The sequence below is a fragment of the Rhagoletis pomonella genome, unplaced genomic scaffold (genome assembly GCF_013731165.1).
Source record: "Rhagoletis pomonella isolate Grant_MI unplaced genomic scaffold, Rhpom_1.0 Rhpom_scaffold_01030, whole genome shotgun sequence".
Lineage (NCBI taxonomy): Eukaryota > Metazoa > Arthropoda > Insecta > Diptera > Tephritidae > Rhagoletis > Rhagoletis pomonella.
This window is the reverse complement of record NW_023459584.1, coordinates 33,986-49,871: the sequence shown is the minus strand read 5'-3', so window position 1 is coordinate 49,871 and position 15,886 is coordinate 33,986. Positions and strand designations below refer to the sequence as shown.

Below are 15,886 nucleotides of genomic sequence, written 5' to 3'. Positions count from 1 at the left end.
TCCACCGCCAGCATCTGGCTTTCTTGGTGGAGGTGATGCTTGGGTGACATGAGGTGGCAACCTGTAACCGTGCGTAGAGCTGCATTCTGGCAGGTTTGTAAATTTCTCTACTGTGTGTCGCTGGTGCCTGCCGACCACACTGGCGCTACGTAGTTTGCCACCGACCGGCCGATTGCTTTGTACGTGGTGAAGATTTCTTTGTCGGCTCCCCAAGGGCTACCGGCTAGTGAATGGAAGGCTTTGCTCCTAGCTCGCACTTTTTGTCAGGTGGCTGGTGCGTGCGCTGAGAAGGAACGTGACTATCAAGAATTTGGAACGGTTGACCGTCGGTATTCTGTTGATACGGACGTAAACGTACAGTTTCAGCCTGACCTCTTAGTCCAGGTGGTGAACAGTGTGGCGATGGATTTCGAGGCGGAGATTTTTATACATTTTGTTCATAGTTATATGGTACATATTTTTAGGCTTCGTTTTCAGCATAAAAATCCGCAGTCTACTCATAATACCACGACTAAGATAAATTAGTGGGTCCTTGGTCCTGTTCCCACAAGCAGGAATTCCAGAAGTCCGTCAACCGCGACCCTAGACTTATTAGTGTTGAAGAAATCGTACAAAAATAAAAAACAAATTTAGTTGTTGTATAACAACATGCATATGTGTATCTAAATTGATTCGTATCAGATTTTCGTAAATATTTTTTAGTTCGCTTGCAGTATTCGAGGCATCTTTATTACCATTTGTCCTACTTAAACTCTTCCAAGGTTTACGGAGATTTTAATCATATACCTTCCCCAACAAGAACTGACCTATTTATCTTATCATTAGTAGCTGTTTGCGCTTTTTTCACGAAATAATACGTCAATACGTTTTGAATAAATTGATATGATCTTTTTTAATTTTAATTTTCACATGCCATCTAATTATATAATAAAAAGTACACTTTTTATGCAGCACAATACACATTTACGTACTCAAATGAGTATGTGAATACCGATAAATTAATACGAAGTGAAATTTATTTAAAAAACAAGTATGTTTAAGTATGTGTACACTGAGCGGTTAAATGAAAGCTGGAATACTATTTCACAAACAATTTCATTGTTTTTAAACAAAATTAAAAATTTAACCTACGACTTAACTACGGGTTTTATTTATATACACACACATTTTTTATTGCTGGAATAATCAATTTCCCATTACAACCAGAATGCGCAGATGCATTGTATAATTAATTCTATCATAAAAATATACATAAATGCAAAATATAAAACGAACCCCGATGGTCATATCTGTTCTAATAAAAAAAAATAAATGTTTTTAGATAAGAGAAATTGTTCACATTGCATGATATGAGCTTAGCTGAAAGCATTTTAAGTACACTTAAGGCTATTTTATGTAAACGTTAAAAAAGCTCCAGTTACAGTTGCATATTGCAAGATGGGTTATTGATAAATTGAATGAACTTATTTATACATAGTACTATACGAGTATAGTCTACAATAGAACTATCAACTATCGTAAGTTTTGTTCTTTGTCTTTAGTTTTAGGGTTTTAAGAGTATTTTTAACTATTTATTCTGTTTTGTAAGCAAAACTCTCCCGATAGGTGCACAATAAACTATTTGTATAGTTAGCAGAAAGTCTTTTGCGTTTCCCTCCCCTTAAAAGAAATGAAAAACGAAAATTTAACACAGTAGAGTATGTAGAGATTATCAAATTTAAATACGCTGAACAGATGCCGCTTTAGCGACTTATTCCGGGACTTTTCTTTTGCTACGAAGTGGGGGAATACGATCAAGCAACGCATGAAATATACTGCCAGGAATACGTTGATGCTGATTTATCAATTCCTCCAACGCCGCGGCCACCTGAAACAGAAATCCACTCAAAAATGTTTAAGGTAAATATTTACGTATGTATGTCAAATTGCAACCTTCATTTGCAGCTCCTCTGGCGTTAGCGTGCCATCGTACGCTATCGGTCGACCCACGAATGTGCGAAACTTCACCGGAAATCCACCGTAGATAGGGTAAACCGGTATGCGCACTGTATTGTAGAGTTTCATGAAAAAGTTGCGAAATATGCCCAGCTGTCGGAAACCTTCGCGTAGATTTTGCGTAAAGCAAGGTATTATTGGCACCTTGGCCTCCAGCGCAACCTTTGCAAAGCCAACACGATTACGCCACAACAGTTCATAATATTGATCGCCGAATTGTGCTTCATAAACGCCACCTGGTGAGATGGCTAGTAAATTACCCTCTTTTAGAATGCCAACACAAGACTGCACCGTGCCGGGACTGACGTGAAATGCCTCGGATATTGTACCCCAACCGGGTAATTTGAATAGAAATCGATCGCCAATGGTGTATATAAGACGATCCTTTTGCAGTATAATGCGTGAATTTAAGTAATACATGTCGATGGGTATAGCGCCATGGTAGTACACAATCAACGCAGGTCCAGTTTCTGGTATATTCTCCATGCCGATTACTTCGTAGCCATGATAAATGCGCGCGTGAGCATCCCACAAAGCGGCGACCAATTTTCGACCGAACTCCCAGAATTTACGATCCGTGCGAACAGTGCGCATGATTACCTCCCTGAAAAGAGAGAGAGAGAGAGAGAGAGAGAGAGAGCCGAAATTAAATATTTTATTGGAAATTGGACATGAAAGAAAATAAATGTTAAGTTAATAACTATTGGACTAAATAGATATAATAGTGGCGCTTTCTATAGCCCTCGACAAAGCCGATGCTCGAGGTATGCTTTGCACACCGTTAAGGACTAGAGCCAGAGGGAGTATCTATCATCTCGGCCGGCAATGAAATTGATGGCATGTGTTCAAACGTAAACAGTTACCTCTCCGAACCTTTTCGCTTCTTCAATAGAAACCATTTTTATCACCTGGATGAAAGAGATGAGGCTACATCTTGGAATTCACGTCGACGGCGAAACATTCGAGATCTTTCGGACTAACCTTCGACAAGCTGCTTTCTTTCCCGGCGCACACAACTGCCATTGCCAACAAAGTCCTTAAATCGCTCGACGGCAGTACGATGTGTAATCATTACCTGTGGACGAGGGTGACGTTCAATTGCCCCGAAAAATCCGCGTCACTCTGCGCCTCAATTATGGTTTGAATACCGTAGCCGTCTAAACAGCTACCCATCCCAATTAGACGCCAACATGCCCACTCATTTCAAATCTAACAGCCCTCTCCCACTGCTCCGACCCCGTCGAAATATCACGTCTCCAAGGTCCGCCGTTAGTTTAGATTGACAACAACGATTGAAGGACTCTACAGTCTAGGCAGTCGCTACAGCAACAACAGAGATCCGAAAAAGGAGCTTCCCGAAGCACCGAATGCTAAATTGAGACCTCAATGGTGCAGACCGCCATAAGACGTGAGCTTTTCAACCGGTCAAAAATACCTGGATTAAAACCAGCAAATGACGGTTCGAGAGAAACTTTAAACATGTCCTGATAGATGGTTCAAAGAGAACCTTAGAAGGCATTTTGCGAAAAATTTTAAACAGGGACCAAAAATAACTGTTATCTCAAATTTACAAATTGAAAACGTTGTCCGAATTTAACTGAAATTTAACAAATTGATAACGTTGCCCGAATTTAACTGAAATTTAACAAAAACGTTGTTTCATAACAGTTATTAGATGAAAATATTTGTTACTTCGCGGATAAGAGTTATAGCCCAAGGTTTATTTTTTACGTTGTTTGATAACAGTTATTGCCAACGTTGAACGTAAGAAAACAAAACATACTTTATGCAGAAAAGTTAAGAATTTCATTTTTGTTGAAAAATATTTTTGGTTTGTCTATAAATTGACAGTTTTTGCTGCGATAAAATCGCACAGATGTGTGCGTACTTGCGTTTTCGACGCAGTAACGTCTGTAGCATCAAAAACGGTGCGGATTCGTTGCGACAGAATCGCATTGATGCATGGATACCTTAATTCTTTGTGAATTCGAAATTCGAAGATTTTTTTTTTTCCAATACCATGACGAAATAGAATAGTTGTCTCCTCTTTTCGATAAAGGTTGTAAAAAAATATTTGACACCAAAAAAATTTTGAGGGAGGTGTAAATATTGTATGAAATGACCCTTATATTTGGTAGCAGTGAAGTGTTTCGGAGTGATTTGGGAGGAAAAGTAAAGTGATTATCGTACTGATTGGTTAATCGATTATTTTTTTTTATATTAAAGTACTTCAGTATACATACATATGCACCGATTTCAAATATGTATTAGGCGCCTTTTTAATATTTTTCATAAAGTTGCATTACAATTTAACAAGAATTAGTTTCCTACGCCGGCGCTATTTATTTCTAAGATTGACGACGAAATATCTATCGGCGTAAACCGCTTGTTGGTATATGCTTTTATTCAGACACATTTTTTGAATTGCTACCTATAAAAATATTTAAAAAAAAATTATATAGTATAAAAACTAGCTACTTGTTTATGGTTTTAATACTAAATATGAAACGGCCAATTTAGTTGAAATTCGACACATAGACCATGTTCGGGAACCTCGGGGCAATAAGCGATTTTTTTATAAATGATAAAATTTATTTCATTTTTTGTTACATTTGAAATCATAACGTTAAATAGAACTAAATGCGGGCGGAGCTGCAGGAAAACCTAGTAATTATATAACAAGATAATCCATTAGCAAAAAGTAACAAAAATTGGAATAAGTATGTATTTATGGAAAGTTGCAAGCATTCATGAAGACCCCTATTGATTCATCTATTTGTTAAATGCCGTCGAAAACACAGCGGTAATCTAAATATGTGTGGTATTAAACAATCTCAAACGCCGTTACTGATAAGGAAGAAATTAATCGTTTCGATTGAACGTTGGGAAGATTGTATAGATAGTAAATATGTGTTGATATATTTCAGGGACGGTAATAATTATGTAATTATGGGTAAAATAATATAAATCAGCATTTAATCATTATTTTATGATTTTTGTTTTGTCTCGCTTAAAAATAATAAATTATAATTGAGTTTTATTTTTCGCTCAGCAGAAATAATTATTATTTGATTTTTAGTTTTTTCGATCAAAAATAATGATTATTTTATGATTTTTACTTTTTCGCTCAAAGATAAAAATTATTATTGAGTTTTATTTCCCACTTAAAAATAATAATTAATTATACAATTTAAAAGGGCATAAATACGTCTTAAATACCTCTGAAAATTTTACCTGAAAATTTTGGGACTTATTCCTTTTATTAGGGTGTCGCTACCTCTGCAAAGGATACCTCGAAAATCACGCTGGTACAGCTTTTGACTTTTTTAAATGATCATTATACTTAAGTGAAAAAAATAAAACTTAATAATAATTATTATCTTTGAGCGAAAAAATAAAAATCATAAAATAATCATTATTTTTGATCGAAAAAATAAAAATCAAGTAATAATAATTTCCTTTGAGCGAAAAACTAAAACTCAAAAGTTAATTATTATTTTCAATCTTTAATGGTTAAACTCTTGGAACTGAACTTTTAACTGAAGTTACGCTTTTGGTGGAAATGGGCTATAAAAAACCTTTCGTAATATGCTGCGATGTTGACGTCTAAATTGTAAAGGATAAGCTAGCTGTTTTTGTCTCACTCTAAAAGCCTGAACCGAGGAAGCCAGCTACGTTCATAGTGCTTCTGGTGTCAGGGTCTGGATGGAGGTGCATGCGATGAGATGTTGAGTGTTGTTTGGACCTTGTCCGCATGCTGGGTAGATGCTTTCTACATTTGCAGTTTAGCGTTGTTGGGTAATATGTTTCCAACAAACGTGTCTTTGCCTTTAGCTTAAGTGATGGAGGCAAGCGATTTGAGGACTTTGTTGCGATTCAGTACTTTACTGAACAACTGCAATTTTTGACGACCGCTTAAACTTACTAACCGCTTAAATTTTCGGTAATTAGTTATTGGCGTACGATTGCTGCTTGGTTCCCACCGCCCAAGTGGTTGTTGTTGCAGCGAAATCGGTTGGCTGTCCTTTTTATCTTTCCCCTCTAAATCCTCCAACCTTAGTCCCAGGAAGCGTTGTTGTTGTTGTAGCGGCACTACTAAGCCCCGCTTATTTCAGTTCAACCTTCAATCATTGTCGTCAAGCTTAACTAACGGTAGGCCCAGGAAACGGACTGAAAGTAACTGAGCCAAGGTAACGCGGGTCTCTCTTGGGCTCCGATTACGGCATTCATAGGCCCATAGGCCGGGAGTCGAGGTAGGTGGTGACCGACTTCCTATGAATGTCGTTGATCGCTCGGCTGTACGTCGTCGGGTCTAGTGGTTGGTCTACGTATTTTTGGACTGTGTCCTTGTACACGAATAGGTGCCCCCCTGACGTGCCTGGGCGGAGGCTCCCTCCTCTAGCAGTGGCCTGTTGGGGTGTTCACTTCTGTGGCACTGCTTACAAAGCATTTTGTTGTGCTCCATTACGGGGAGCACTTGGGCCTAGCTGTGTAGGTGGTTTTTAGGCGACATCAGAAGGCACCTAGCCGCTGTCCGGAGTGCGGCGTTCTGACAATTCTGTAGATTCGTTCACTGCGCCCAACTAGTCCCCGGCGACCAAACTGGTGCGGCATCATTTAGAACCGGACGGCCAATTGCCTTGTATGTTGCCGGCAACGCTTCTTTGTCTTTGCACCAGGTGCTGCCGGCGAGCAACTTGACGACCTCGTTGCGGTTCTGTACTTTGTTGACAACTGCGGTTGTGACCCCTAAGATTTTAGGGTTTTTTACTTTCGGTATTGGTATGTCATCGACGTGAATGCCTAATTCAAGCCTGACCTCCTTCGTCCAGGTGGTAAAGAGGGTCGCCGTTGATTTCGTTGGGGATAGTGTTAGGCTCATCGCAGTGAAGAAGCGAGAAAGAAGCGACGGCTGCAGAGATAGCCGTTTACTTTTGAGCAGAGGTCGTCAATTTCATTCCCAGACGCCAATATCGAACAGTCGTCAGCGTATGAGATCAGGGAAACTCCCTCAGGTGGCTGGGGGACCTTCGAGATGTAGAAGTTGAACAGGAGGGGGAGAGGACACCACCTTGTGGAACCCCTTGTTTTATTCTTCTTGGTTTCGAGGTTTAATCTCTGAAGATTACTGACGACAGTCGGCCACCTTCTTATCAAGTCGACGTTTAACCTTGGTTGGTTGAGTTTAATTGTTTAATTTAATAAGAAATTTTGTTTAATTTGATAAGAAAAGCAGTGCGTTTTGCGAAGTAGGTGGGCCACAGACTCCTGCAGACCCTACAGGATTGTAGGTCTTTCCATCTACTATTAAACACCTTTTTCCAGTGCTGGGAGATGCGGTCCTTAATATAGCTCAGAGGCACAAGAATCTCCTCTGCCTCCAAGATATCCAGAGCCGACCCATTCCTGGCCAGATCGTCATCCATCTTGTTGCCATGAATTGTGCGGTGCCCCAGCACCCAGATCAGAGCAACGACTTGCCTGTCAGCTAAAACCATAACGTTCGCCTACACTGATTTATTATGTGGGAGGTGATGCTTACAGAGTCGAGTATCTTGACCGCTGCCTGTCTATCCGAGCAAATAGCAATGCTGGTTCTCGCTAGCTTCGAGGCTAAAATTATTTTGCACATCTCTTTTATGGCAAAGACTTCTGGTATCGCAAAGAATTTGGTAATCGCATAGACTCTTCAATTTTTAGGTCGGTTGAAAATATTCGCGCCCCTACGCCACAATCCACTTTTAGAGCTGTCCGTAAAAATTGATACTTCGAAGGGTTCAGTAATGCAGCCTCCCCCCCACCCCCTTTACGGTCTTGCTTTTTTCTATAAAGTTACGCGGTTTTGCAGAACGACGATACCTGGTTTTGTACTTTAAACGACGATATGTACCTTATATGTACACTGGCGGCAGAAATAATAGACTCGTCGTACTTTTAAGAATCAGTAGCTCGTTTCTGTAACTATTCTCTACCGATTAATTCTCTACTGGGAAGATACGTCATTTTCTACTAGTCATGAGCAGTAGAGAAGAACAAGGCAGATAATTCATATATGAAATCGCCTTAGTAAAGAATAGTTACAGAAGCGAGCTACTTGGCTATATTTCTTTAGTTTATTTTATATTTAATATTTTTTTAAAAAGCCTAGGTGGTTATACAACAAACATCATATAAATCCGCCTTTTAAACTTTAAACAAAAATTATAAAACTTCGACAAATTATCAAAAAATTTTCAAACTTTTTATTCAAAATATTTGGTATGCAGTTTTGTACATGTGGTATGCTACAAAATACCGCTGATTTGTAAGATTTTTTTTTTTTGCTGATGGTGCCACGCATTTTTTTCCCATACAAAGAGTGCACGACAATTTTTTTATATGAAAGAGAATGCCAGGCATCGTCAACAAAAAAAAAAAATTGTCAAAAATGAGCGGTATTTTCTAGCTACTTGAAACTTGCACTTTATTATACTAAAATTGAATGGGCTACAAAACTGCATACCAAAAATTTTGAATAACAATTATAATAATCTGAATAAAAAGTTTAAACATTTGGTGACAAATTTGGCGAATTTTTATAATTTTTGTATAAAGTTTGTAAATGGGATTTATATGGCTTTTATAAAAAAAAAATATTAAACATAAAATAAACCATGGAAATATAGCCAAAACTTTTCAAAGTAAGGCGAGTCTATTATTTTTGCCGCCAGTGTATGTATGTAAGTATGTATGTTAAATTGTGAATAATATGAATCCAAAATGCAACAACGTAAAAATATAGCTTATTTTAAGCAAATTTGTTTACATTGCTTATTTGTATGTACATATCAGTAATCTACTAATGTGTTTGACCGCAGTAAATAAGACCTAGCAATAAGATTTGGATAAGGGCCATTTCATCGTGACTTGCTTTAACAACAATACCAAACGGTTTCTTAGTTTTATGTAACTATCATTTGAATGAATGTGACTGGTGGGCCACTAGAAAAAACTTTATTTTTATGTTGTAAAACATGTACTATACGCTTTCTTTTTCAGTAAAAATTAGGCTTAGATAATCTTCATAGAAATATTAAAAATTATATAAATTTGTGACTGGAGGGGCCTGTCCTTATGACTAATGTAAAGTAATTATGCATGAAATAAAAGATTCCATAGACAAAACTTCTTTTTATTCTTTTCAATGTTTTTCAACATATTAATGAAATGTAGTTATTAAAAAAAATGGTATTAATGAAAAAAATATAATTAGGGCATTTTAAAATTTATGTCGTTTTCGTCTTTTACATGGAATGAGCCATAAAGCAATTTTAAATATTAAATAAAATAGAAAAGCTGCACCGAAACGATACGGACTAGGACTGCCTTAGTACAGCGTGGCGACGAATAACTGTAGCACAGTTTTCTTTTTTAAATAGAATGGTTCTTTATAGCTTTTCCGAAGAAAGCATTTTATGGTTAATCTTCCACAGATTTTACTTTAATTTTATTAATTAGTTTTAGAATTTCAATCCTTTTTGAAATTGCCAGCTTTCTAAACTTTGGGAGATGAGTACAAAGTACTTTTTTCGCAAAATTTATATAGGACCCTTTTATTTTTCAAAAAAAAAAAACTGGGTAAAAGTTATTCGTCGCCACCCTGTAATAGCGATCTTATGACGATTCTACTATGTCACAAGATCCAGTCAAGTCGGCTCGGTAAACAAAAACATCATATCAGCTTACTCTCAAACATTACCCCTGAAATATTTCTGCTACAACAACTACAAATATTGCAAAGTAATGCAAATATGATTGTTTTGATTTTTTTTATTGAACGTTGTCGGCAACTATTTGATTAAACGCAATTAAAGATCTATTAATTTTTCTATATGTAATTAGCTTTGATAGCACGTGCGCGTATGAATGTGTATTTGGATATACATACATATCTTACGGTATCTTAGAGTGAGAAGTTGCTAAGTCCACTTCTTTTGAAAACTCATATGCGAGTGAAATTAAAAATGCATCGTCTCCAAAAGAATAAAGGTACTTGTTTTATTTAATCACGCTTATATTCAATGAAAGGCAAATTTGCTTAGTCCAAAAGTGACACAGAAAGACCAAATCAATTCGAAATATTTTAATCAACATCGAATCCGTCTCGTTCGTATGGAGTTTAGCAATGCTTTAAACACTCAAAATGTTCTATTCAAAGTTTTGCAAAATACTTGAAAATGGCTATAAGAAGTTTCTTTCCTCTCGTGTAAAATTTGTACAAATGAACTTAGCAACCTTTCACTCTAAGCTAGCGATATGTATGTACATATTTACATCTAGTCAAGTGGATTACGAGCATACAAGATTAACCTTGACTGGAGATTAGAATTCAAAGTAATTATAGCGCAAGCTTTCGCATATTCAGGCAGGTCAAGCAGAACATCGAATATGAGTGTGTACATACATACATATGTAGTATGTATTTATATTTAATTTACATTAGAAGTGTATAATAAAAATTAATATCATTACACATATCGCTAGCTTAGAGTGAAAAGTTGCTAAGTCCGCTTCTTATGAAAACTCATATTTTGATTTTAATTTTTATTTAATTTTTTCTCGGGTGCATTCAATGAAAAGCAAGTTTGCTAAGTTCAAAAGAAAATCTGATAAGGCTAAAATAATACGAAATATTTTAATAAAGGGCGAATCCTTATTGTCCGTTAGAGTTTTGCTTTGCTGTAAATACGCAAAATTTTGTATTCAAAGTTTTGCGAACAACTTGAAGAAAATGGCTAAAAGAAGTTTTTTCCACTGCCGTAGCAACTTTTCGCTCGCAGACATTTTTTATTTAGGGATTGAAGGTTTGCACGTCATATAGGAAGAGGTGATTCCAGGTGATTCGAGTATTTGTACATTCCAGCGTACTTTTATAAGTAGGAAAAAATAAAACGAATATACCATACATGCATACATACTATACCTACATACATATGTAAGTGCCAATTAAAAAAACTAATTACATTTTCAAGCATCTAATAAAAAAAAATAAATACAGCATTCTCTAAAAACTAGCAATTTATTTGTCACTAAAATTATGCGATAAAAAAATGTAAACGCAGTAATAAAACACGTCATTGCTTTCAAACAACTAGTATGTACATATGTATGAGGAAATGTTTTGTTTAGAGCAGCACCTAAACCTATGCACGTACATATGTACACACAATCATTTGTATGTAGCTAATCATGCGTGTTACACTTAGTAAATAAAAAATTATATACAAAGTACCCAAAACAGTACTACCCAGTAGGCTAAAGGAGGAGTGCTCTTAAATAAACGCCTTCAGAAAGGGATTATTCAATACTATTTCTTTTGGAAATTTAATTAGGTCTATTGGAAGCGCTGCCATTCGAAGGCAAAGTCAAATAATTGTCTTTTAATAACCCCGTTCCTTTCGAAGACAGACGTGAAGGCGCGTTTCCATGGCAACCAAAGTCAAATAAAAAAAAATAAATAAAATAAAATAAAAATCGGAGTGGACGTATCGCTATGTGTGTACTGCAAAGTCAAATACAAACTGTTTCATCATGCAAATTTTCCCTTCTGTGAAAAGCAGAAGGACTGGAAATTCTGGCCATTCCATACAAAATGAAAAGGAGTAAAGAATGTGGCAGAAGGCCCCTTTTTCCAAATTTGTCGACTGGGTAGGTATGAATGCACATACATACATATATGTGTATAGCATGGGTATAGAGATACGAAAGAACTTTGATATCGTTTTTTCGAAGGAATGTTCTTTTTTATAATTTAAAAACTTTGCTTTTCGCCCTAAGACGAAATAAACACTTTCAAAATTTGGTATTTATTTGGAAAGAAGTGAAAAGTGGCTTGTAATTTACCAATTCATCTTAAATCTAAATACGCAAATGGATCTTTTTTTACAAATATTTACTAAAGCCCGCTGGTTAACAATTTCCTGTTTTATTTGCTTTCAGTTCGGATTTTTCCTCTAGAGCATTGAGAACATACATCACCATAATGAAATACATTGCCCCAAGTTTAAATCAACTTACTGAAAGCTTAAAACCATTTGCACAGAGTTTAATTTCATTTGCCAAAAGTTTTACTTAATGTAACAATACTATACATAGTCCAGAGAGGGTTTGAGGCCTCGTCCTTTATACCATAACCAGATACGTATATTTTGCACAGATACGATAAGTTTCTACGATCTATAATTAACGTTTGTTGGTTAAGCTAATTTCATGCATTTACTTCTCTCAGCCAAATGATTTTTAATGCAGGTACTAAAATACTTATCTATACAATTGTACAAGTAAAATTATACATACATACATATGTATTTTAACTTGTTCGAGTATTTGTGAACTTATAGCAAAACAAACCTAACTAGAAATGCTTAACTAGGCGTTTTAAGAGGCACAGCAAATAGCGAATTTGCCTTAGTAAAATAAGAGTTTTATGCCGATTGCAGCTAAAAAAACATCTTACCTGTGCAGTTTGTAAATGAAAAGCATCACAAATGAAATGTAAATGAGTGCCACGAAGACTAGTGGAAGTAGGAATGTTACAATCAGCGGCCAAAGTAATCGGTAAAGCCATAGTGAGTAATCCAAGTCGATATAGGTAGCTAGATACATATAAATCCGTAAAAAGCTACGTTTTTTGAGATTAAAAAGAATGTACAAACTTACAGAGGAACTCCTGTAGACTCTTAGTCCATTCCTGTAGGTAGTCCATTGCGCATTAGCCGTTTGCCTTTTCTAAATGTACCTCAAGAGCCGCCACACAATAAAGAAACAGCGGTTGATGGCCTCAATTTACGTTTACGTCAACAAAACAAAAGCTAACCTCTGTATTTGGGCAGCAGCAAGAAGCGCTCCGACATACAACTTCCAAATGATCCGTGATGCGTTTCTACACAGTCCCACACCTCGCCAGGTTATCAGCTTACAGCTATGTTTAGTATAAGCGTTGTAATTCTTACTTTTGCCTTTTTAAATTATGCACCTATTTCTGCTATTTTCACTTTGCATTCAAAATTAGTTTCTTTTTTCTTCTCCCAAACGTGTAAGTTCCCTGAAATTATTTTATCGTTTCATCATGTGGTTAAATGATTCCTTTCTTCTGTTTTGTAAACCACACAGGAATCTATAATTCTTAAATATTTATAAATAACGCCAATCCTCTCATAACTATTTCGCCAATTTCTTTTTTACAAACTCTATCATCAATTACACATGAGCTCCGTCTTTTTCATTATCACACCTTTTTTGCAAAAGTGATTGTTTACCTTCTTTTTATACAATCGTAACAAGAAAATCGAACATCAACGACGAAAGGCGAAACAGCAACTGAATGCAAAAACAAACATAAGCGCCAGCTGTTTTACAGTCAGTGCTGTGTTTTGGCGTGTATATCAGTGTTGATATTTTGAGTACAATTCTACTATTTTTTCGGTACAATCAAAGAATGTAAAATATGAGACAAATCATTACTTTGAAAAAGTGCCGCGCCGATTTTGACCTTATACGAAATGTGTGCAACTGGAATTCGTCTCCGTTTTGACTCTGTCCGCGGCAGATTTTTGACTTTCGTCTCGAATGCGGAAAACACTAGCAAAACAGAAGAAAAGAAGTGAATTTCGGTGATTATTTTGCACAAGTGGTTGGGGAAAATGTATTTTAATTAAGAAATTAAATATGAACGTGTAAAATATACAGTAGTCACTGAAAGCGTAAAACACTGAGGAGCTTGTGAGTGAAAGTGTCTATATCAATAATAAAATATGTTTGTGAGTGCAAAATGTTTTCCAACAAGTGCCGATTGTTGGTGTATATGGAGAAAAGTGATCATTATCTTAAACAAAATGAGTGTACGTTTATATAAAAATGCATCAGTTTATTTGGGCATTTTTTGGATAAAGTGTGTATTTTGGCGGCATTATTAACAAAACTAATGCTTGTTATATATAAATTTAATTAGTCTAAATGAAATCTATGCATTTTTATATATTTTTTTTATCATCGGGCAAGAATAAATAATTATATTTTTCGCGTAAATTCATGCAAAAAAACAAACGCGAAAATGAGAAACATCAGTTGTTTCCGTCTTTCTCACATCCTCCGCCTAAACAAACTTATAAATATGAAATATAAGTTGTCTCCGTCTTTCCTACGTCCTCTGCCATATTTATCTTGACAAGTTCTTAAATTCCTGCGAAATGCCACGTCCTGACATATTTACGCGCATACAAACGTACACACGTATCGTCATTTACAGTACAAAACCACGTATCAACAAAATGCAAAACCACGTATGTGAGATTGCATAAATTATTTTTTAGAGGGCAAAAACACTCATATTTCAAAATGGTTCTCTTTTTTATAAAGCAATCAAATTTCTGGCTAGTATATTACACGACGAATGGATAAGGATTGAGCCAAGAGCTTATGTGAGCAAATTCAATTTTTGGCAGCCAATGTCAGTTACGCGGTTTTGCAGAATGACGATACGCGGTTTTGTTCTTTAAACGACGATATGTACGCTTACAGTAGGCTGCTCATAACATGATCATTTTGTAGCTTTTATTCTGGCAACACTTATCATAGAACTTTCTGTTCGGCCTCACACATATATGTAATACTTCTATACTGGTAGTATGCATGAACCAAAAAGACAAGATCACGCGGGCAGGAGACTTGCCCGTTAGAATCGCATTTAGGAAAAAAGTTGAACGATTTTGACATTAGCCGTTTGTTTACATTTCTACATTGTTTAAATTTGGTGGTGGCTTTTTACTGCAATTTTCTTCATTTTCGCTTGTGACAACGTGTGTACACATAAGATAAAGAATAATTTAACACAACGGCATGATTTATAGAAGAATTTGCATAATAAAAATGATTTTTCATGCGTTCAACAATTTCGCGGTTTTCTCCGTTCTCTTCGTTGTTTACTTCTTACAACAAAGATGGCGTCGAGATTTCGGCAGCTAGAAAATAACTTTTTTCGTTCTTTCCTTCCCGCGTGATCTTGTGTCTTTCGTTCATGGGTAGTATGCTAACATCTCAATGTGTAAGCATTCCGAAATCAAAGCGAGACAGTCTAGTACTGTTTTTGTCAATGTATTGTGTACTTGAGTGCCGTTTTTGTAAATGTGTTGTGTACATGTTTATTTATAAACGTATGTGTTCCTTTCCCTGTAGGGAAACCGCGGACTAGTGAATCAAATTTCTAGTTCCGTACTAGGTCTTTATCGCCAAAAAGGAACTAGTTCGATAGGAACTAGATCCCCACCAGTCGAAAATCGGCGAAAAAGTGGTACTTTTAAAAGACTAATTTTTTCAGTTTTTTTGACTAGAAATCTATATCTAAAGTGAAGAATTTAGAAATGGTTCGGAACTATAGAAAAAGGGATGCAGAACGAACTAGATCTTATTTGTCGAATTTAGAACCAGTTCGGAACTATCGAATAAGGGATGCAGCGGGGGGCTTGTTTACTTTACATAGATATGTGTTCAGCGGCTTTTTCGTTCAAATACGCTTCTATTCTGTGCTTCACAGATGCTTTTTCATAGCTTGGTAATACAAAACTAAAATTTGTGTTAACATTTCAACATCTAGGGACAGTCTGGAATCTAAGAAATAACAGCGAGCACCTCTGCAAACTCAGCTACAGCTAAAGGTATGTTAACGTACATTTCTTACAATCATTCAAACAAAGTTAATTTCAAATTGAAAACATATTTCTTCCAAAATAACTTAAAATCGCACACACGGAAGAACCAAAAAGATTGAAAAATCATGATACTTTTTTCTTTCGTCTGTCGATTTTAGAACTGGTTCGGAACTATAGAATTTAGGACTAGTTCGGAACTATCGAAA

At 36.1% G+C, this 15,886-nt stretch overlaps 1 protein-coding gene across 2 annotated transcripts; it reads right to left on the bottom strand.

Annotated features, from left to right (window-relative positions):
- Positions 1–463: 463 nt before the first annotated feature.
- LOC118751833 (transmembrane protein 68-like) lies at positions 464–13,535 on the bottom strand. Of its 2 annotated transcripts, XM_036486656.1 has the most exons (6): positions 13,293–13,533; positions 12,851–13,150; positions 12,694–12,772; positions 12,491–12,629; positions 1,933–2,599; positions 464–1,867 (listed from the first exon to the last, which is right to left on the bottom strand). In XM_036486656.1, exons 3-6 carry the CDS (start codon positions 12,737–12,739, stop codon positions 1,751–1,753), a joined length of 969 nt encoding a protein of 322 aa, XP_036342549.1. In that variant the 5' UTR covers positions 12,740–12,772; positions 12,851–13,150; positions 13,293–13,533; the 3' UTR covers positions 464–1,750. The 2 variants fall into 2 exon arrangements, with proteins under 2 accessions (XP_036342549.1, XP_036342548.1); XM_036486655.1 differs by having other exon boundaries at positions 12,694–12,762; positions 12,851–13,535.
- Positions 13,536–15,886: the final 2,351 nt, after the last annotated feature.

What these genes read in the sequence shown, in the direction of transcription:
- LOC118751833 (XM_036486655.1), bottom strand. Translation starts at nt 12,739, where the DNA reads ATGGACTACCTACAGGAATGGACTAAGAGTCTACAGGAGTTCCTCT. An exon ending in GAGTCTACAGGAGTTCCTCT is followed by an intron (nt 12,630 to 12,693) that starts GTAAGTTTGTAC and finishes ATATGTATCTAG; the next exon opens with CTACCTATATCGACTTGGAT. An exon ending in TTCATTTACAAACTGCACAG is followed by an intron (nt 2,600 to 12,490) that starts GTAAGATGTTTT and finishes CTCTCTTTTCAG; the next exon opens with GGAGGTAATCATGCGCACTG.